General features: G+C 34.6%; 1 protein-coding gene across 1 annotated transcript in view; it reads right to left on the bottom strand.

Moving 5' to 3' along the window:
• LOC150106484 (golgin subfamily A member 7) overlaps nucleotides 1-22,667 on the bottom strand; it is a 174,310-nt gene that overhangs the window by 104,549 nt on the left and 47,094 nt on the right. The window contains exon 2 of the mRNA XM_090392472.1: nucleotides 6,043-6,184. Within this exon, the coding sequence (XP_090248598.1) occupies nucleotides 6,043-6,096 (54 nt within the window). The 5' untranslated portion in view covers nucleotides 6,097-6,184. The remainder of the gene's footprint in view (nucleotides 1-6,042; nucleotides 6,185-22,667) is intronic.

Here is a 22,667-nt window from a genome sequence, read left to right as displayed (position 1 = left end):
TTACATTTTTCAAATCCTTTTGTCAATATGCTAACACTTTTGTTCTGAATTCAACTGTTACTTCTAGTACTTGCTTTCAGAACACTTATGACACCTGCCAGTCTTGCTTTCCTTCCACAAATTTTTCATCCTTCTCAAACATACTGCATCTAGCAAAATCCCCAAGTAAAATTCACTTAAGTTTTGTCTGCACCATTATGTGCAGGTGCCATATCACACAAAATTAAATATATAGTAATAAACAATGTTCTAAATGAAACAAGTACACTCTCATAAAAACAAAGAATCTGCCATAAATAAATTTAATATTCACAATAATATAATCAACCAACTTTGTTTAAAGATGTATATAAAAAGAGTTTTTTGGGATGGGTACCATGATTGCCAACCATTCCTAAATATCCATAAAACATTTAGATATCAGTACACATACTAATTTCTGTGAAGATTTTTTTGCAATTGCTTCATAAACTTTAAATAAAGTTTGATATTTTCAGGAGCAACAGCATTTTTTTTAATTTGATTAATGCTAAAAAATAATTTCACAATTTCAATCTGCTCAGCATTCAGTGCAATTCTTGAAACATTGCAGATGCTGCATTTGTTGATGATGCAAAGCTGGGGAGAATTATAAGTAGCAGTCCTGATGTTAATTCCCTTCAGGAAGGTTTGAATAGACTTTTGACTTGGACAGAGGAGTGGAGTTATAGTTTTAATATTAATAAGTGCAAGGTGTTGCATTTTGGAGTGTAGAAATATAAGGCTGTGTACTATATTGAAGGTGCCATACTGCAGGAAGTGGATGAGATTTGAAATATGGAAGTGATGATTAACAGTAGACTGAAGTTTTGAAGATGTTGCTAGTGTTGTAAAGGCTGCAACATTGTGGTGTGCTGCTATAATAAGAAGTACTCTAACATGCAGGGATAAGGAAGTGGTTGCCATCATCAAATTCCTGATATGTATCCTGAAGGGGTGTACAGGATATGATAGTACCACATGAAAAACTTACATCATAACTAACTACAATTTTCCTCCAAATCAATCTGTTACCTATCAAGGCTCCAACACTATCAGATCTTATATTTCTGTCTTCTAAGGCACTTTTTATTGTACCAGTCCACCTATATCTTGGTCTTCCTCTGGGTCTTTTATCTGCCAAAGAACACTTGTTTTTCTAATCTTTCCTCTCCCATTCTGTTTAAGTGACCATACTACTGCTGTTAGCTCGGCTAACACATTCCTGGATGCTAGTTCTTTCCTAATATCCTCGTTTTAAATGTGATGGTTGTGATAGGCAGTAATTGTGCCACTGTATAAAGCACTGGTTAGACCAGACTTGGACTAATGTGTTCAAATCTGGTCACCTGGTTTTCAGTGTGATGTGGAAACACTGGAGAGGGTCCAGAGACGAGTGATTAAGACAATATCAAGACTTGGGAATGCTGGCTATGGAGAGAGAGAGAGATTGAAGAAATGTGGATTGCAGAGTTTAGTAGATAGGAGGAAAGGAGATGATATGATAGAGACATTTAAGTTAGCGAGAGGATTTTATCGAATTAATCCAGATGAGATTATAAAAATAATAGAGGGTGAGAGGGGGGGAAGAACCAGGTCATCCCCTGCAAGTTATTAAGAGTGTGGTGAAGAGGGGTGTTAGGAGTAGATTTTTGACATGGAGAATTGTCAGTGAATGGAATGCATTACTAGAATATGTTGTTGTTAATGCAAGAAGTGTAAAGAATTTTAATATTCAGTATGATAAATATGTTCTCAGTTGAATGAACCTCCCAATATGAGTCTGCCAACTCCATGGAGGGTGTAACAATAATAATAAAAGATTTAGTTCTATAATATACAGCAGGGTTCCTTTCTAAAAAGCAATTTCTCATTCCATAAGACAATTGTGTGTTATCATAGCATTAAAGAAATGAAGCCAAGTTACTTGGTCATGACAGACCATTGAACCTCACACATAAGGAGAAGCTGAGTAATATTAAAGGCCTTCTTTTCAACATCCAATAGCAGAATGCTCTACGGATGGTGTTCAGTACTGTTTAGCCTATTTCCACCTCCTCTGCATTACTGGCACACATTACAATTGTACCTGCTGATGAATTCTGAAAGATGGATTACTGGAATTAATAAACAATTTTATTAGTGCTATGTCTTCAAATTCAATGAAAACTCAAGGTCAATTCTAACCAACATTTAAGCGTGCAACAAGTGATCAGTTAATGATAATGTGAAGTGAGAATATAATGAAACATTCCTAGTGTGTTCTCTTCGAACTTATTAGTCAAGCACAATTTAAATATCTGGTTGTATAGCACAGTTAAGTGATGCTATGCTTGCTTTCAAAATGTTCCAGAAAATTTCAGTATTTTTCTGATTTGACCCATGTTGATAATACATATAACATTGGGAAGGAGGACTATTGGTCCAAAGCTATATTTCTATAGACACAGGCATAGAAGAAAAAAAAAAAAAAAAAAACCTGAATACCAGGTGCATTGGTGACAACATACAATGAAAATAGACATCTTAGTGCAATCTGGAATACTTTATATTATGTGAATTCTACCTACAAAAGAATGCAAACCTCTGATACATTTACTACCCTGGGTGGACTGGAAACCCTGCTTTAGAGATCAAACACAGACTTATACAAGCAACTTGAGGCCCCTGATAAGCAGGAAGTGTGATCTCATCCTCTAGCAAAATTCATCTACCATCTAGAGACATTAAGAAACAATCAATTATAAGATTTGAACCTACAGCCTATTTACCGAGGGCAGATACGCTATCTGCTTGTCTAACCAGGCTGGCAACTCTTTAGAAGAATAATAAAGGCAACAATGCCAGTTATTTTGTATGTTTTTTTTCTTGAAATCATAGTTCTAGGAAATACAGTGAAATTAATGATAATTACTGGAAATATGCAAGTTGAAAATGTAAGTACATGCATTGCATAAATTAATGTGTCTGGTAGTCAATGTTCGAAGTTTTTTTGTTTTTTTTTTACTCAAAAATAAGAAGAGCCCTGTTATTTAGCATTACAACAGTAACAGGCACTGCAACTTTTTTTCCCATAAAAAGATGTTACTAATAATTTAATAACCTCCTGTAATTAAATACACAGATATTAAATATGTGTTTATGTGTCAGCACAATATTTTATATGTATTTAAAAAAGTTCCCCTTCCTACATGTCTGGAAAATCTGTATACCATTTGCTCATTAAAACGCTTTTTTTTCTTTTGAAGTCTTATTAATACAGTTCAACTGACACTGAAAGATCATCCAAAATCAACATGGTTCAATGAAATGTAATATGCCACTAACTTTCCATGAACCTCAAGCTGTGAAGAGGATTCTGAGGCAAGTAACCAAGATGGTGCCAGGTCTGAGAAATGCTCCTTATAGGGTTATAGTTGATTCATAAAGCAGGGGGGGGGGGGTAAAAAGATAGATGCAGATGAAATTTTTCAATATATGACAGGAGAGAAAAGAATAAGAGTGTGGTTAGTGAAGATAAGAGGCTAGATTTTTTTTCTTAGCGTGTGTGAATGAGTGCAATGGGTTACTGGAGCAAGTTAAGTGCACTGTCAGTGAACAGGTTTAACCCCCTTACCAGTCATTAATGATCAAATACACATCCTCAAAAGCTTCGTATCCATCATAAATTTCAATGTAATATCAACAGTATTACAATTTTAATATGCAATTTGCATCCATGGTAATGTGGACGTACATATACGTCCTGGCCGGTAGCATGGGTAAGCAAGATACAATATGTATTGTGTAATAATGGCTAGTGTGAGTCTGCCAAAATGAGCCTGATGAGTTTTTGGAATCAGCAAAAATGGTAAGACCTATGATACCAAATGTGGCAAATTGGCAACTGAGCAAAATCGTATCCATTGAAATCTGATGTTTCTTAATAAAACTTACAATTTTATTGTAAGGAAAGACACATTGAAAAAGGAAAGATGGAAATAAAAGTAATTCAAACAACCTTAAGATTTTGGATCACAATAATTGGAGCAAATCAGGATGGAAGGAAATGATATAAAAAAAATGTTACAAGAAAAATAAAATTTAGTGATATCTCTCAATCATTAGACTTTCAAATGAACGAACCTTCAATTAACTGACCCTTGCATGGGTTAGTTTGTTAACTGACTTCTGGTATAGCACCATATAATTATATCTTCAGTTACCCCAAAGGCAAACTACTCTCCCACTGTGGTTAGATAATTAAGGGATTACTGTGCTTTATTTGACTATGCCATAATAAGTGATGAAAACTAAAAAGAGATATTGTACAATACCATTAAAACAGCCACAATTATGATTTTTTTTTTTTTTTTTTTTTTTTTACAATGTGATATCAGTAATAGAATTCATTAGAACTCCTATTATATACAAACTCAGTTATGATCTACAGGTTTAGTTATTTTTATGGTGATGTACTCAACTTATTAATACCCAATCAAGAGTATTGTGTATCTTGTCATGAGAAATCAAGATGAAATGCTTCAAATACTGATGCTGCTATATCATCTCTTCATGGATATTTTAATGATGTCTTTACTCCCCTTCACATCCTTCTACATCATTTATAGTAAATTATTCACCCTACCTGCAAGTCAACAGAAGTGTAAACTAATAATAGATAAAAGGTATGGTATATAATAGATATGTTAAAGCAATATGTCAACAGAAGAAACTTGCTTTTCAATTATGATTATGGAAAAGTGAAATTGGTTATATCAAGGCATATATATCCCACTTACTAATGTGTTTGTATACATTTAGCATGTAGAAATTCATGCATATATCCCTTCCCATTTAGATTTTTTTTTATGAAAAGCAAAGCAAGCTTCATTTTCATATATTGATGAAAAAATCTATTCCTCATTCCCTTTATAACTATCCTTATGTTCCAGATAACTTGTTTTTCCAATTCTGCCATACTATGACTCTCCACCCTATATGTGTGTGTGTGTGTGTGTGTGTGTGTGTGTGTGTGTGTGTGTGTGTGAGAGAGAGAGAGATCTATATGACCTTCTTACCAACTTATATCCCTATCATATTTGCCCTCAACACACACCCAAGACAGATTTCTCCTCTTAGCTACCAAATTAACTTACATATTATCTTAACCTAAACTCACATTTAATATTCTTATTTATCCTGGTTACCCACCTCTGAACCCTCAACTTCTTCGACTCAAAAAAATAAAATAAAATAAAAAATAAGGCAACAAAATTTTGTGCACAACAATCCAAATAAGGCTACAGAGGAATAATCACTTCTTCCTATTATTCATTCATTCAATCCCATCTTACAACATACTTGCTTTGCTATTTTATCCTCAATATCAGCCTGCATAATCAGATAGTTATATAGTCAGATGATATCTGGTCAACTAAAATGCACTTCCATAATCACTCTTCATATCAGTTTGGTTTTGGTAATAAGGAAGGTAAATGAAAAAATAATATTTTCTTTTATTTAACAGGATAGTCTCACTCAAATAAAGACAGTATTACAAAATACTCAACTGATTATTACAGTAATATTTGTTAATATTTGGTCAGAAGTTATTCAATCCATATCCCCAACTGCCAAGAGTAGTTTTCTACCAATCTGTGCATTCAAATTCTACATGAATTTGGTATACTTCCTATTATCATTTGAATGGCAAGGAAGTTGTTTGTCTAGAGTTCAGCTGAACATAACCAAACATATGCACCATCTGAATTAAGAATCAAAAGCTCTAGAGAACATGAAAACACAGTTCTGGTGCAAACCTAGAAATCCGAACATCTGGGTTCAATGCCTCATCCTTTTGAATTGAAAGTCAAATTTTCACTAACATGACTGGCTGAATTATAAGATAGTTTTCAAGATTTTAATTACTTTGACAGATCTTAGACCTTCTCTAATACATTTTCCAGAACTATAATAAACATAGTAATTATCGACATCGGGGATATTTAAAGCTATTACAATCAAGTAAATTAGCAGTCTTACCTTATCTTTTAATGACACACTTGAAGTTGCACCATTTTGCTGATAAATGATCATGCTATTGTTATTGATATTGCACAATAAACCTATTTAGTCTCTCTTAAGAGCAGAGGTGTTTCCCGGTGAGCTGCGCAGTTGCATATCTCTGGTGAAAGAAATAAAAATTTGCATGCTATTTTTTTAATAAACATTTCAATTTCTTAAAATCAGTTGCTGATACAAACGCATTTTAATACTTAATGTCACCAAAACACAGCAGGTATCCATCTGTTTCAAAAAAAAAAAAAAAAAAAGTAACTGAAAAGGAACATAGTCCAAACAGAACTAGCTAATTTTTTTTTAAAACAGCATAATAATAATTAGAAATGAAGTTCGTGGTGTTCCTTTTCATAATCATATTCTCACATATCGGTAGTTTGCCCCAAAAGGTATTCAGTTATAGAAAAAGTATAACCAGATATGTAGAACGTGTATGCAGAATCAATGATCTGACATGAAAATTAATTTGAGGAAAAGGTCTTTGGATGGTCTAAATTTAAGTTCAACATCAATTATGATATAGATTGGAAACAAAGCAAAACTTTTTTGGGGGGTGTTCTTTCTAGAAGTTTTAAATCAAAATCCCATTAACATAATTATAAATATAAAATGTTGGGACATATGTATAGTATAAATTAGTACCTCCCAAAGCTACTTCTATATATAACACAAAGAAATTTAAAAATTTGTGTTATATTTTTTCTGCCTTTAAATGTAAAACCAGAAACAGATAAAGACCTGAACTTTACATTGCTGGAATGATTATTACAATGTTGACAGTGTTCCAGTGAAATTGATATGTATAAAATTAAAATCTTATGCTAAATTACCTACTAGGAATACCAGAAAGTGGTTCTCTAATTAACTTTTAGAAAGCAGAGAGCTAAATTCTTCCAGTTATTGATAGTTTCTAAGGGAGCTGAAACTTCAGTTGAATTGGTTGGAAAGAATTCAAACAGTTAAACAAGCAAGACTGTAGGTAGAAAGTCAACATATGTAGCAAGGATTAAATCTTTACTGACTTCAAAAATCTTGACTTGCTTCCCTCCATTCAACAATAGAGAAAATAATCTACTGGATTTAATCTACATACTCATTTCTTTCAGAGAGAGAAACCCAACCTTAGCAGTACAGAAAACCAATTAACTGTCAATTGCATAACACCAATTTATAATGAGTATTACACTATAAATGATGAGCTCAGTTCTTATAGACAACAAACACTTACCTCATACAGACTGCATTAGCAAATGAAAAATCTTGGGGGGAAGAGGGGCAGGAACATAGGCAGAGGAAGGGCAAAGGAAAAGACAAGTTGAATTAATCTAGACATTTTACATCTTTTTCAAATAATGAAGAAATCATTATTTTAATTCACAATGATTATGTAAATTGCAATTTCTTTTCTTAGTTAAAGAAGTGTAAAAACCAAACCAGAACACTCTCACAGAAAAATGTATTGTGACGCTGCCTTTTCAGTTATTTGAATAAATGCCATGATATCCCATGATAAAGTTATCACGGCATCTCTTAAAAAATTCTTGAACAAATCATTATTATTATTATTATTTGATACCTCCAGGGAGTCCAAAGACTCATCGAGAGAGGGCACCTGCTCTACAACTCTGTCTCCACCACCCAGTCCACCAACTGACTGCAACTACACCACGCCAATCACCACCACCATTACCATTTCCACAGACAATCACAAACATCCATGCCGACGGCAGGATTCGATCCTTCAACCCTTTGGCTGGAGAGCAGATACGCTAACTACTCGGCCAGCCTGGCTGACATTATTAAAGAAGTAGACTGAAATTACAAATTACCTGCAGTGACTGATAGCTAAATTCTCAGTTTGTCAAGAGTTTTTTTAACTTATATATGGTCCTTCATTTTAAAAATTTATGGAATTTACAACCGTGTTAAAAAAGACTTTTATTATCCCGATGTTTCGATCTTCACATCAAGATCATCATCTAGAGCATACATCAATATACAAGACAAGCTGAGTTACATTATTAACTATAAGCTAAAGAAACAATGATTTGATCACATGTTATTCTACTAGCATGACCTCTAGTGATAAAAAAAAATTACATCAAGCTAAATTCTATTTACGATGACAGGAATAAACATTCTTTCAGAAACAATGATGTCCTATTTTTAGTATTACAATTCTTATTTTTGCTTTTAAGATACTGGATTTTCTACAGTCCTGTTTATAGTTGTTCTTCGTGAGGAACGTTCCATGGGTCGAATATATACCTTCCATATTTTTGGGATTTTTAGATCATTATTGTTCAGATTGGGGTGGTTGATAATAATCTCACATGCTTCCTTAAATTTCCGTTCATACCATGTTTTAGTGCGATGTAGACAGCTAGTGCTTTTCCAGTCAGCTCTGTGTAAGGAATTTAGGGCATGATCAGAAAGGCCAGCTTCACCATAATTATTATATTTAATGTGTCATTTATGTTCTTTTTGTCTGATAGGAATTGTGCGTCCTGTTTCTCCTATATATGGTATGTAGCAAGTACAATAAATCCAGTACACTCCAGGGTGGGCTAGTGGAGAGAGTGAGTCTTTGGATGAGTTGAGTAAGCTTTTTAATTTTGCAGGAGGTTTAACGGTGGCTTTGAGGTTGTATTTTCATAGTACTCTGTTTATTTTGTCTGATGTTCCTTTAATGTAGGGAATGGTTAGTTTTACTGTAGTCTGGTTTGTCTTTGTTTTTTTTTTTTGAGGTTTTGTAGAGAATTTTCTTAATAGTGTTTTGGCTGTATCCGTTTTTTTGGAAAGTATTAAAGATAATTTTAAATTCGTCTTTTAGTGCCTGTTCGTTGGAACAGATCATCTGGCCCTGTTTTTTAGAGTGTTGATGACACCTAGTTTTTGTATTGGATGGTGGTAGGAGTTTATGTGTATATATTGTCCCGTATGTGTCGGTTTCCGGTAAACAGTGAAGGAAAGATTGCCAGAGGGAAGACGTGTGACAAGTATATCCAGAAATGGAAGTATGTTGTGTTTTTCAATTTCAATTGTATGCGTTTGTGTTGTTTGTTTAGGTGGCTAACATGGGACCAGATCGCGAAAACATCGTCAACGTATCTAAGCCAGACTTTGGGTTTTAAAGGGGAGGAACCTAAGGCAAGTTGCTCAAAACGTTCCATGGAAAAGTTAGCAATGGGGGGAGGGATAATGGCAAGCCCATGGCTGTGCCTTCTTTTAGTAAGTAGAAGGCGTTTTGCCATACAAAATAACCCGACCGTAATACATGCGCAAAGAGCGCATTATATCTGGAGGGAATTTGTTCTGTAGGAGAAGGATTGTGTCATTGATTGGGACATTCGTGAAGAGGGCAGAGATGTCAAAACTGACTAATAAATCATCTTTTTCTAATGTAATGTCTTTGATGGTGTTTATGAAGTGTTGTGTGTTTTTGATATACGAGGGGGTATGACCTAACAACTCCTGGAGTGTTGCCGCTAATTTTTTTGTTAAGTGATACGTCGGGCTATCAATTCCTTCAACTATAGGTCTTAACGGTGTGCTTTCTTTGTGAATTTTCGGTAGCCCGTAAATTCTTGGGGAGCGCGCATAGTGAGGAAATAGTTTTTTGTCCGTATCTTCAGGCCAAGTGGTAATTGACTTAAGTAGTTTCTCTGTTTTGTTTTTTATTCTGTTGGTTGGGTTGTAGTTAACTAATTTGTATGGGTTATTGTCAGAAACCAGCAGATTCGTTTTTTCTATGTAAGTAGTATGGTTTAAAATAACGGTGACATTTCCTTTATCGGCTCTGGTTATTACTATGTTTGGATTTGTTTTAAGTGATTTTATCGCTGTCAATTCATGTTTAGTAATGTTGCTTGTTATTGTTTTGTTATGATTTAAAATGTTTGGCAGTTTCTAAACGTATTTTGTCTGCAATGTTATTAGGGATGAATATTAGGCCTCTTTCAATATTACACCTAAATTCAAGTTTGTTTATCGATTTCGGTGCTAGTGCTATAGTAAAATTTAAACCTTTGTTAAGTATAGAGATTTTTTCTTTGTTTAGAGCGTGGTTAGATAGGTTGACTATGTTATCGATGCCTGTGGATAATTGGTGACTCCTGTTGTTTCTTGCTTCTAGTTGGTTGTCGTTATTTACTGTGGTGAACTTTGAATATGGCGACTGGTTTTGTCGTTCTTTTAGTCTTTGGAATTTGGAAATTAGGTTTCCTTTCTTCGTTTGGGGGATGTGGTTTGCTGTGTTGTCCGTAATCTTTTCTAGGATCATCCAGATATCTTCGTTTACATAGCTTGAAAGTTCAGTTTTTTCTTTTAGTAGCAGGTTTTGTGTAGCAGCTAGGTTCTTTCTGGTAGCTTGGATCTACTCTCTGAGAAGTGCTTTCTCCATGCGGTAGTATATTCGTTGCGCTTTTGTTGAGGTGAATTTTCTCTTTAGCCTGATGCAATTAGGAGTGATACCGCTGTCCCTACACCATTTTAAAAAAGCAAGTCGTTTGATCAAATTTGAAACTTGAATCTTCAGCTTACCATATTGATTGCATCGCTTGTGGGTCGAATCTCCATGAATTATTGCAATCCTTTCTTTTAGAGTTGCACGGTGATCAGCATTCATTTTAAAAATTTATGGAATTTACAACCGTGTTAAAAAAAACTTTTTTATTATCCTGACGTTTCGATCTTCACATCAAGATCATCATCTGGAGCATACATCAACATACAAGACAAGCCTGAGTTACATTATTAACTATAAGCTAAAGAAACAATGATTTGATCACATGTTATTCTACTGGCATGACCTCTAGTGATAAAAAAAAAAAATTACATCAAGCTAAATTCTATTTACGATGACAGGAATAAACATTCTTTCAGAAACAATGATGTCCTATTTTTAGTATTACGATTCTTATTTTTGCTTTTAAGATACTGGATTTTCTACAGTCCTGTTTATAGTTGTTCTTCGTGAGGAACGTTCCGTTGGTCGAATATATACCTTCCATATTTTTGGGATTTTTAGATCATCATTATTGTTCAGATTGGGGTGGTTGATAATAATCTCACGTGCTTCCATAAATTTCCGTTCATACCATGTTTTAGTGCAATGTAGACAGCTAGTGCTTTTCCAGTCAACTCTGTGTAAGGAATTCAGGGCATGATCAGAAAGGCCAGCTTCACCATAATTATTATATTTAATGTGTTGTTTATCTTCTTTCTGTCTGACAGGAATTGTGCATCTTGTTTCTCCTATATATGGTATGTTGCAAGTACAGTACACTCCAGGGTGGGCTAGTGGAGAGAGAGCGGGTCTTTGGATGAGTTGAGTAAGCTTTTTAATTTTGCAGGAAGTTTAAAGGTGGCTTTGAGGTTGTATTTTCGTAGTACTCTGTTTATTTTGTCTGATGTTCCTTTAATGTAGGGAATGGTTAGTTTTACTGTAGTCTGGTTTGTCTTTGTTTTTTATTGAGGTTTTGTAGAGAATTTTGTTAATAGTGTTTTGGCTGTATCCATTTTTTTGGAAAGTATTAAAGATAATTTTAAATTTGTCTTTTAGTGCCGGTTCGCACCAAATGGGGAAAAAAGTGATCATCACTTCTGCCTCAGTGTCAAAAGTCCTAGATTTCTCCACAGCACCAAAACAGCTCTTTCCAATAACACAACACAGAAAACAACACTATATCATTATCTTATCAGTAACTAATTATGTTGGGTTAGGTAGAGTGCACATTTTCATCTCTCTCCCCACAAAAATAAAATAAAATAAATAAATAAAAATGAAATAAGCACCTCCATTGAACTAAACTTTTTTAAAAGAACTTTAGAAAAACAGCTCTTAAATAATGGTAATACCACTATCATTCTTAATACTGTCACACACAAGTGCATTTACTCACTTCTTAATATGATCTGTTTATATTTTGTTTAGAATGAGAAAGACCATCCTTGTATCTGAAATATCCATTTCAGTTATTAACATTAGATGTTAATATTTTCAACTGAAAAGCACTGAGTATCGAAGGGGGAAAATATATAAATTTTAAAAAAGAACAATTCATCAAAATGTAATTAATTACTAAATTATTATCCACACACCTTTAAGGAATTCTAAGGCTCTTCACAAAAGGGCCCACACTAATGATTATTGGCACAATGACTATCATACATACTCATTCACACTAAAAATGCACTCAACTTCCTCTGAAACCCATTCTATTAGTTCACTTGTCGCAAATAAAAAAAATCTGGTCCTCCTTGTTCTTGATAAGCAAACTTTTAATTTGAACAGTTACTTCTTGCTCTCTCCCCTGCTGTCACGTATTGAAAAATTTCTTCTGCATAACCTACATATATGTTCCCCCCACCCCTCTTTTTTTTCTCTCTCTGTTACATTAAAAGGTTTTTTGGTTACAGTGATATCTTCTTGCACTCAATCTCTTCGGATTCTGAGTTTACACTGATCTTAGTTCATCTTGATAATGTTTTGTACTCATCTTCAATTTAACTTACAACTTGAAAAAAAGCCTATAATCAACATATCACAAAAAAAGAGGGGTGGAGAATAAAAGAACGACTATCATCTCCCTTACTTGAATTCTCTGAATAATAATCAGAATATCATCTACAGTCAACTTCTTCACTATATGTAAGGCTACAAATTAAGCAGTAAATATTAAATGCATTCCATAATTCTCAAACCACAGCATATCTGTTAGACATAACTCACCTTTGGATATGAGCTATGGGACAAGCAAGGAAAAATGTGTGGTCACCTAGGACATTTATATACAATTACAAGGACAATGGCAACAAAGACACTCGGGGGGGTGGGGGTGGGGGTAAAATGTTGTGTGTGCGCGCGCGCACATATATTATGTATTCACTGCCGAGAGAAATGTAACAGGTGCTTTATGATCCACAAATGCAAGACTTGTCGAAAATGGGAAAACGAAGTAACAGAATTTAATGCTAAAAGCCAAAACTGAAAATGTTGTAGTGAATGGAGTTATTGATGTAAATGATTGTGAAAAAGCATAAACGATGTTGTTGAAAGTAGCAAAAAGTTAGTCTAACAGACTGTATGATAGTGTGTGTGATAGGCAATGAGGGTATAAGTGCAACTGAACCTGGTAGATAGGGAAGAGGTGAAAAATTAATTGAGGATATGAAAATGGAATTGAAGATGAGGCAAAAAATGAAGCAACTGCAGAGTGAATTGAGAAGAATAACAGGTATGTATGGAAGAGAAAGGAAGGTTGGAATAAAAGAGTAATGTGAAAGAGATATCCAATGATCTGAGTGACCATGTATGAGAATTCAATTATCAGAGGTGTAGTTAAATGAGAAGGTGTATAAGATTTGCTTTCCAGGGTATAGATTGAGCAAAGTGATTGAAGCACTAGATATGAGAAGGAAGCATGCAAAAAGAGTTGGTAGTGGTACTAGGTACAAATGATCTGGATAGCAACAAGGATAATGTGAGGATGGATATCAGATAGTTGTTAATGGGAGTAAAAGATAACAGTGTAGTAGGAAAGATAGTGTGTTGCCCAAGTATGATAGTGATGAGTTGGGATGGTAAGTGAGGATTGTGGATGGAATACTAGTAGAATTGGGTAAAGAGACGGGAACTCAGTTTGTGAATATGTAGGATGAATTTGAGAGACGGATAGCTGTATAAAAGAGATGAGCTACATTTAAATAAATCTGGTGCAAGCCAGCTGGAGAAACTGTTGCTGCAAGAGTAATGATTTGAAGTGAATGAAAGACCTGAGAAAACTAGAGGTGACATGGAAGGGCAGGATAGTAGGGCAGGAGCTTGTGAATGAAGAGAATGAGAGAGAAGGAACATAAGAGAAACAAAGAAATGGGGGGGGGGGAATGTGTGAGAATAGCATATGGATACAGGAGCAGATCTGTGTATACAAGAAAGGATTGGGATGACCTAAGATGTGAGGTTGGGAGAAAGAAACAGGTCTGAGGAGAGATGTAAGATCAGTGATGATAGGATCAGAGTGGCCAAAGAAGGGGTGAGGTATGGAGGAGCCATATCTGAGGAGTGGGATTGGTGAAACTTGTTATAGAAGCAGAAATAAGAATAGTATGTTTGCAAATGAAAGAAATATTCAAAATAAAGTTTTGAATATCAAAATAGCATAAATATTCTATTTATGCTATAATTAAATTATAGCATAAATAGAATATATTCACCCAAAAATGTTGGAATAAGTGAGAGATGGTTAAATGATGATATTCTGACAAGAACAGAGAAGGATGGATATGTTTCATGAAAAGAAACAGGGCAGAAAGGCAGAAGCAGTGTTCTTAATATTAGCAGAAGAGTTAAGGTGGAGATGAAAGAAGCAAACAGTAGCAGTGGTTTTGAAGCAGTATGGTAGATATAGACCTGGTAATGTGGAGGACGATGAGAAGGAAATTTGTAGGCAAATGTTGATAAATGAGGCATGGTTAGATGAGGATAATATTCTGACAGGAACCGAGATGGATGGATATATTTTTCATGAAGATAGACGGCAGAAGCAGTGTTTTTAATGGTAGCAGAGGAATTATCATCTAAGGTGGAGATGAAAGAAGCACAGCCACAAATTGATAACAGCAAACTAATATGAAGACAGATTGAGAAAATGCAAACTGCAGTCTAGTGGATAGAAGGAAGGAGAGGGGGACATGATCGAGATATATAAACTTGGTAAGGGGTTATTTACAGAATTAATGTGGATCAGATTTTTCACAGAATGGGTGGAAACAGGAAAAGAACAAGAGGCAATCCTGGAAGCTGCATAAGGGGGGATACGAGCAAGGGGGTGAAGAGAAGGTTTTTTTTTTTAATAGGTGGTTGGAATGCATTGGCTGGAAGTGTTGTGGAGACTGTGAATGCATTCAAGTTATAGCATGATGAGCTGTGTGTGTGATGGAGGACTTCCTGCAATGAGTCATTTGACTCCATGGAGATCTGATGATGTCATAGTCAAGAGCTTCCTTGCTTCAGATTTCTTAACCAATATCTGGGCATCCTACAAGTTAGATGCTACAAAAACAGTAATGCATCTTATTTCCTACAAACTCACTTCACTTTCCAATAACTCCTAAAATACTTGTCTCCATTTAAGAGCACCTTTCCTTTTTTTTGGCACTGCCTTACATCCCTGGCTTTTCTTGGAAGAGATATCACATTCGTAGTTTCCCGATTTGTAAAATGCTTGGTAATTTTTCTACTTAAGATCTAATTTCATTATGTAACTGCTAACGCTATATTATTCATGTGAATTCCATTCATGATAAGTCACAAATATATCATATACTAGTATTGCAGAGAAAATAATAATTAGAAACCCTGTTCTGGAGACCAAACACTGAACTTTTACAAGCCATTTTCTGCTGCTGTAGTGCAATTGGAAGAACAGCAGAACATTACACCCTTTGACTGGAAAAGACCTGGATTCGATTCTCATCATGATGAAGGAAATCCTTATATGGGATTTTTCAACTGAAGGTGAGTTAGCTGATATGGAGGTAGGGGTTTTTTCCTTCTGGAAACTTTTTTTTTTTTTTTTATCCTGCTTAAAGACAAATTGGCCTTCAGAATACATGCAATTTACAGACAAAAAATACTGTTGTTGGTGATGATGGGCAGTAGATGGTGTTGATAGTAGTAGCGTCATAATTGGAGAATTAAGTAGTGGAGAGGATGAGATGCATTTAGCCAAGTAGAGTAGAGTGCTCTCCCACAATGAGTCCTTGGACTCCCTGGAGGTGTTATGTAATAATAATAATAATAATTTCAGGCCCGATAAGTGGAATGGTGGTCTCACACAAGGCAATGACAATTCATCTAAAACTTTCACAATAAATTCATGCCCTCAGTGGCATTGAAAATGCACAGATTACTTAAGGGAAAGGAAAAGAATCTCCTGCCCAACTCCAAATCAACCAATGTTAATCATGTTCTCCCATTTCTGATACTTTGAAAATCTTCCTAAAATGCTCGATGCCAGCATACTGTTAATAGATACATCTCTTCTTTCACACTCACACAAATCATCTTAATCACTCATTTTGCTATGCTTTTATATGGCTATTTCCACGGGCACTGCTGTAATAATCTCTTAACCATCATTCCTTTCTTTGCTTTTAACCTGGAAAAACACAAGCAGCAGCTGGTTAACATCCATACACTGTTCAGCTTCAAACATAAAACTAATTCTCCTATTTTATTCAGTCTGCATCTGTTCTTTTCCATGGCGTTATGCTCAGTTTCCTCCAAGATTATAACTTCCATCTATAGAAAAGCAAGAAAATGTTAAAGCAAATCAACTGGTTCAATTGATTACTGAAAACAGTATTCAATCAGACATAACATTCAGAGGAACATTTATTCATCTGAAACCATGGCTAGCTTCTTATACAATAAATTAAAGATGCCAAGAAATTATATTCTTGGTTTAATCCATTATCCAAGTGTAAGCAAAGTTTGCACATGAAGTAAATTCACGACTGGATAACTTGTAAATAGAGGCTAATGACTTCACATCGCTTGCCTTTGTATTCCATAATGAAAAGCACATCCTCACAAACATGCATAATGCTATGCATTATGGTAAGGGTCACTACCCTAACCAGTTTCAACCAGACTCAGAAGTGATACCAAGGTTGAAGTAATGCAGAAGTCGTATTTCCATATACAAGTAGCCAAAAGATGTTACATGCAATTACTAAAATATGCTGGATTAGAGATGTTGAAAGTTTTCCCACTTGGTTATACTATAAATAGTGTAACCAAGTGGTCACACTATTTATACACCAGCAAAGGTTGGTCGAGCCTCTGCTACTAATTGCTCGCAAAAAGTTAAGCAACTTTGAGCGGAGTTAGCAGTTGGAAGGGTTCAATCATTCGATGCTGTTGGCACACATTCCCTTGATGAGTCTTTAGACTCCCTGGAGGTGTCACATAATAATAATAAATTAAATATCCAAAGAAATTATATTCTTGGGATTGTTGGGATTCTTGGGAAAGTGAATTCATGACTAGGTAACTTATATATGGAGGCTAATGACTTCACATCACTTGCCTTAGTATCCCATAATGTCCTTAAGGATATGTGTTTTGCATTATAGGAAACTAAGGCAAGTGTCCTTATACATGTTCTTAAGGATATGTGCTTTGCATTATAGAATACTAAGGCAAGTGATGAAGCCATTAACCTCTATATGAGTCGCCCAGTCATGAAGTTACTTCACATGCAAACTTTGTTTGCTTACACTTGAATAAAGGATTAAACCAAGAATATAATTTCTTGGCATTGTTAGTTTATAGTATAACCAAGTGGAAAAACTTTCAACAACTATCTCTAATCCAGAGTGTTTTAGTAATAATGTGTGACACCTTTTTGGCTACTTGTATATGGAAATATGACTTCTGCATTACTTCAACCTGGGTATCACTTCTGGGTCTGGTTCACAGTGATGAGACCCCAATAAAGGTTGAAACTGGTCTGGGTAGTGACCTTCCCCATAATGCATAGCATTATACATGTTTGTAAGGATGTGCTTTGCCATTATGGGATATTAAGGCAAGTGATATGGGAAGTCATTAGCCTCTATACACTAGTTGCTCAGTTGTGAATTTACTTCACATGCAAACTTTGCTTACACTTAGATAAAGGATTAAACCGTGAATATAATTTCTTGGCATCTTTAATTTATAGTATAACCAATGGAGAAACTTTCAACAACTTCTTATATGATTTTTTATTAAAGATTTTCCACTAGGTTATACTATAAATTAAAGATGCCAATTAGAATTCTATTAAAGCTAATCCTCTTAATTGGGTAATTAAGAGGAGTAACTTTAACAGAATTCATTATTCAATTTATATGTTACATTTTTTGTAGACAAGAAGCAAACAATGAAGGCTTTGAAACAAAGTTTTTCAAAAGTAAACAATAGCTTAGGAGAATACAATCTTTGACATGAGAATTATCTTGGTGCCTTTTAAGTGTCACCGGTGGTCTGAACTGTTTTGAATTATTGCTTCTATGAGAAACCAGACAAATTCAAAACTAACTAATACAGGGAAAATATAAGTAAATGGATAGAATTCATCTTTTAATTGTAACACCAAGGCAACTCTTAACGAAGGTTGTATTCTCATAATAATTTGATATTTTAAAGGCAAACTATGTCTACTGCTTAACAATATGGCTATAATATTTATTATCCTTTACAAGAATAAAGTCAGATGAAACTTTTCATTCTTCTTCTACACTTTAATGTTATATTACAGGCATATCCGAATATATTATAGAATTTTCTTTCTGCTTGTCAATTATTCCTATTCCCACCTCCAACATAAAAACCTTAAATTTTAGATAAATTACAATCTCAATTATCAAGTCACACTGAGAAACTAAACTGTCGGTTAACTGAGGGTGGTTAGAGAGTATAGCCTTCCAGGAGTCAGCCGTGATAAAATGATTAAATAGGCATTATTATATTTTACATGAAAGATTATAGTCTTATTGTACATTTTGTACCTTGGTGAATGGCTATAGTTAGACAATCCAGATCTACAGACACGTTCTCTCAATCTCTACTTTTTCAAGCCACTTCAGGACTCCAATAAAGCGGTCATCTAATACTAGGAAAAATTTTCTAGGAAGAAAAATCCCACATCGCTGTGGGATTTGAATCCACAGTTTTGGTTGGAGAACAGATATACTATTCTGCCTGGACAATCCATCAGTTAAATGATGTTTTGGATATTGATGGTTAGATAATTAAAAGATCACTTTTTTTTATCATCACCCCGAAAACTAGAGAAAAAAAAATCAGAAACAGCAAATCCCAGCTTCCAAGCATCCCAAGATTTCAGATTTTGTACCAGTATAAGCATTTCTAAACACACAATCAGGTCTAATCTAAAGTCAAATAGAATGGAAGAAAAATTATAGGAAAACAGGTTTATGAAAGTAAGACAGGAAAAAAGACAAAACAAAGATGTAAATGGATTATTGCAGTTCCTCAGAAGACCAAAATGTAATAGCTGATCATATTAAAACCTCACAAATGAAACTGATATGAAAAAACTAATAATAAAATCTTGTGTTTAACTTTCATAATAGCTACACACACACACACACATGCAAAAACCCTGCGAAACATATATAGCACAAAATTACTGCAAACATGCAGACTTACTGACCCAGTGAGGGCATTATTTAGTGTAATTGGCTCGATGTTGTAGATTTATAGCATTACAAAGTTTGTATTTTGCCATACTATAAGCCTTCGTATTACTTTAATTGTTTATGCAAACCATTATTGTTATACAATAGAACAATGGGATTTGTTTCCTTCGATTAGAAAAGACCAGAGTTTGATTCCTGTCACGATGAGAGGAATCTTTATATGTTTTTTTTTTTCCAATTAAGACAAGTTAGCTGATCTCATACAGGTTTTTCATTGTGCAAACAGGCAAACTGACCAAAATAACACATGCAATTCCCAGACAAAAAATACTATTGGTGGGAAGAATGGTAGATGGTGTTGTGTAGTTAGAGGATTAAACAGAGGAGATGGAGAGTTGTGCATAGTGGAGTGGTGTGCCCCCATGATGAGTCTGGATGTGTCGCATAATAGTAATTACTAATTATGCAATTCAAGAAAGACAAACAACGAAAAGAAAAATTTATTTTAAAAAAAAAATCATACCATACATAATTCACTATCATCAGTTTAAGATAAAATAACCATGATTACTCTAATTATTAAAAAAATTACTACTAACAAGTTTTATTATTAAAAATTCAAACTTCCAAAATTTCAGTTTATCTTCATTGCAAGTACATGTTTCAAAGACCGGAACTGTCATAAATTGTTCACATTCTACATGTTGTAGCATCCTGTTTCTTATGCACAGAATTGCAGCACTTCATGCATTAGAGTCAGTTATCATTCATCTCATTTGTGAAGGACATATGGAACATATCTTCCTTTTACAGAAAAAAGATTCACATCAAAAGATATAGTTTAGATTTCTGAACATTCCTAAAATTTATCCAATTCAAAAAATAAATAAATAAAATAAGGAAGCTAGTAAAGTGTGTATGCAAAACATTAAAAGAATAAACTAGTCAAAGCTTTATAATTCCAGAAGACAGGATTGCCAAGTGAGGCTGAAAGCCCTAAAACAAATAAATGCCTCGTGCAAGCATTTTCGATTAACTTTTTAATATATTTATCCCATACACAAGAGGTATGAGATAGCACATCAGCATCATGTGTGGGGTGCAGGTAAGGATTAAGGGAAAAAAACCTATTGACAATTTTTTTGAAGAGATGGAGGATGAAGTTGTTGGGAAATTATGAGAAAGGGTCTTCCAGAGGGGGGGGGAGAGACACAAGATAGTACACCATAAGGACTGAGCAGAAATCTGTGGACATTTTTCTTGAAGAGCTGGAGGTTAAGTTGTTGAGAAATGCATCATAAAGAATGCAGTTCCAGAGGACAGAGAGAGAGAAAGAGAGATGGAATAGATGAGGAATTTCTGTCCAGCAGAAAGAGGACATGTTTTCCAAGTTCACTGGAGCAGTGACCATAGAACATTGCATTTGTGAGATAAAGGTAAAAATACATCTGAGAGGGAAAGGTCATCTAATTGTCAAATTGCTCTTTTCTGGATGGAACTAAGAACATTTCTTGAACTAAGAAATGTGAACAGTATTCTAAGGATGCACGGATTTTGGATTTGTGTAGGGTTAGTAAGGTATAAAATAATTTTTTTAAAGGAAAAGAATGCCAAGTTTTTTTAGAGGATGAGAAAGATACTGATGTGATGTGTTTATGCCAGAAGAGGTTGTTGAAAAATCTAAGTCCAAAGAAAGAAATCTGATTCTATGTGATAATTAATGTATTAGTGAGGGGTAAGGGAAGGCAAGTTGAGATCCCTTTTGTAAGAGAAGAGGCTGGACTTCATTTTGATGGAGTGCCAGGTTATCCTTGCTCCACTGAAGGATGGTATGGAAATCAATGTTTAAGTTACTTAAATATAAAGAGCTAATAAGCTTCATTTCGGCAATGTGGGATTTAATATCCCCTTAATTTAAATAATGTTTAAGTCTTTGGTTGCAGATGATCTTGAAGCTTGGAACATGAGCACTAAATGGTTTGTCAAATGAGGTGTACCATCATCAGCAACACTGCGAAAAGGATTAGTGGTGACAGAGTAGATCATTTATGTATAGAAGAAAGAGTAAGTGAAAGAATAGAGTAATGAGACATTCCTGTATTAGTGGTAAGGCTCGGGAAAAAAAAAAAAAAAAAAAATGCCATCTGCCATGACATGAATGAATAACCAGAGAGAAAGCTAGCTAATTATTGCAGAATCAGGGTCAAGAAAAAAGTAATCTGATAATATTTCTCTAGAAGAGGTGGCAGTGGCTGTTCTGGAAATTCTTGATTGAAAAGGCTATTCCACAGAACTATGGTTAATGGCATGAAAGCTGTGGGAATAGCAAGTTCAGCGAGTCAGAGGTTCGACTATAAAAGGTTGCTCAACAGCTACTGCTCATGTAATTGTAGCTTTACCAGGAATAGGGTCATGATGGATGACAGTTCTGCTGAACAGCATCCACATCTGCAAGAGATAATTCAGAAACTGTTTATAAGTCACTGAAGAGTCTGGGAGAGAAGTTACATCATTACTCACTTCCTATCTACAATTTTCCTCCAAATCAATCTGTTACCAGTCAAGACTCCAACATTATCAGATATTATATATCTGGGTATAGTTTCTGGGAAAATTCCCATGCTACTCCTCTTAAACACTATTATTATAATAACGGCTATTATATCCTGTTTTATATACCTGTTATATATCTGTCTTCTAAGGTGCCTTTTACTGTATCAATCCACCTACATCTTAGTCTTCCTGTGGGTCTTTTTCCTGCCAACCTGACAGAAACACTTGTTTTTGCAATTCCATCCACTCCCATTCTGTTTAAGTGAATATACCACCTGAGATTAGCTCTGCTACATTCCAGGAAGCTAACAATGTAAAGTTTCTTCCTAATATCCTCGTTTTTAATATGACATTGCTACTGATGCCATCTGTTCATGCTCCTAATTTTTCTCAGGACTCTCATATCTGTGGTCTAGTTCTCTGGTCAAGTGTTTTATTTCTAACCCAGATCTCAGATCAATAAGTTAAAATTTATTTGAACACTGTCTTGTATACAGCTAATTTAGTGTTCTGACTAATTTTCCTCTTATTCCATATAAATTTATTCAGTTGACTTCCTATTCTACCAGCTTTATTGATTCTGTTGTTTATTTCCATATTTACTAAAAATGTTGCCCAGGTAACTGAAATATTTTACTTGTTGTATAGGTTCTTCATTCACAATGCAGTTGATATTTTCATAGCTTGTGCCTATTTTCATTATTGCTGACTTTCAATAACAAATCTATTAAAACAGTTTTTTGATTTAGTCAGGGAATCTTGCAGACTTGTACCTGATTTATTTAAAAGTGCAACATCATCCACAAAGTAAAAAGCTGAGA

This window comes from Typopeltis vanoorti, chromosome 5 (genome assembly GCF_054136105.1).
Source record: "Typopeltis vanoorti isolate ZY-2024b chromosome 5, IOZ_Tvanoo_1.0, whole genome shotgun sequence".
Lineage (NCBI taxonomy): Eukaryota > Metazoa > Arthropoda > Arachnida > Uropygi > Thelyphonidae > Typopeltis > Typopeltis vanoorti.
The sequence above is the reverse complement of the archived record's forward strand: the minus strand, read 5'-3'. Positions and strand labels throughout refer to the sequence as shown.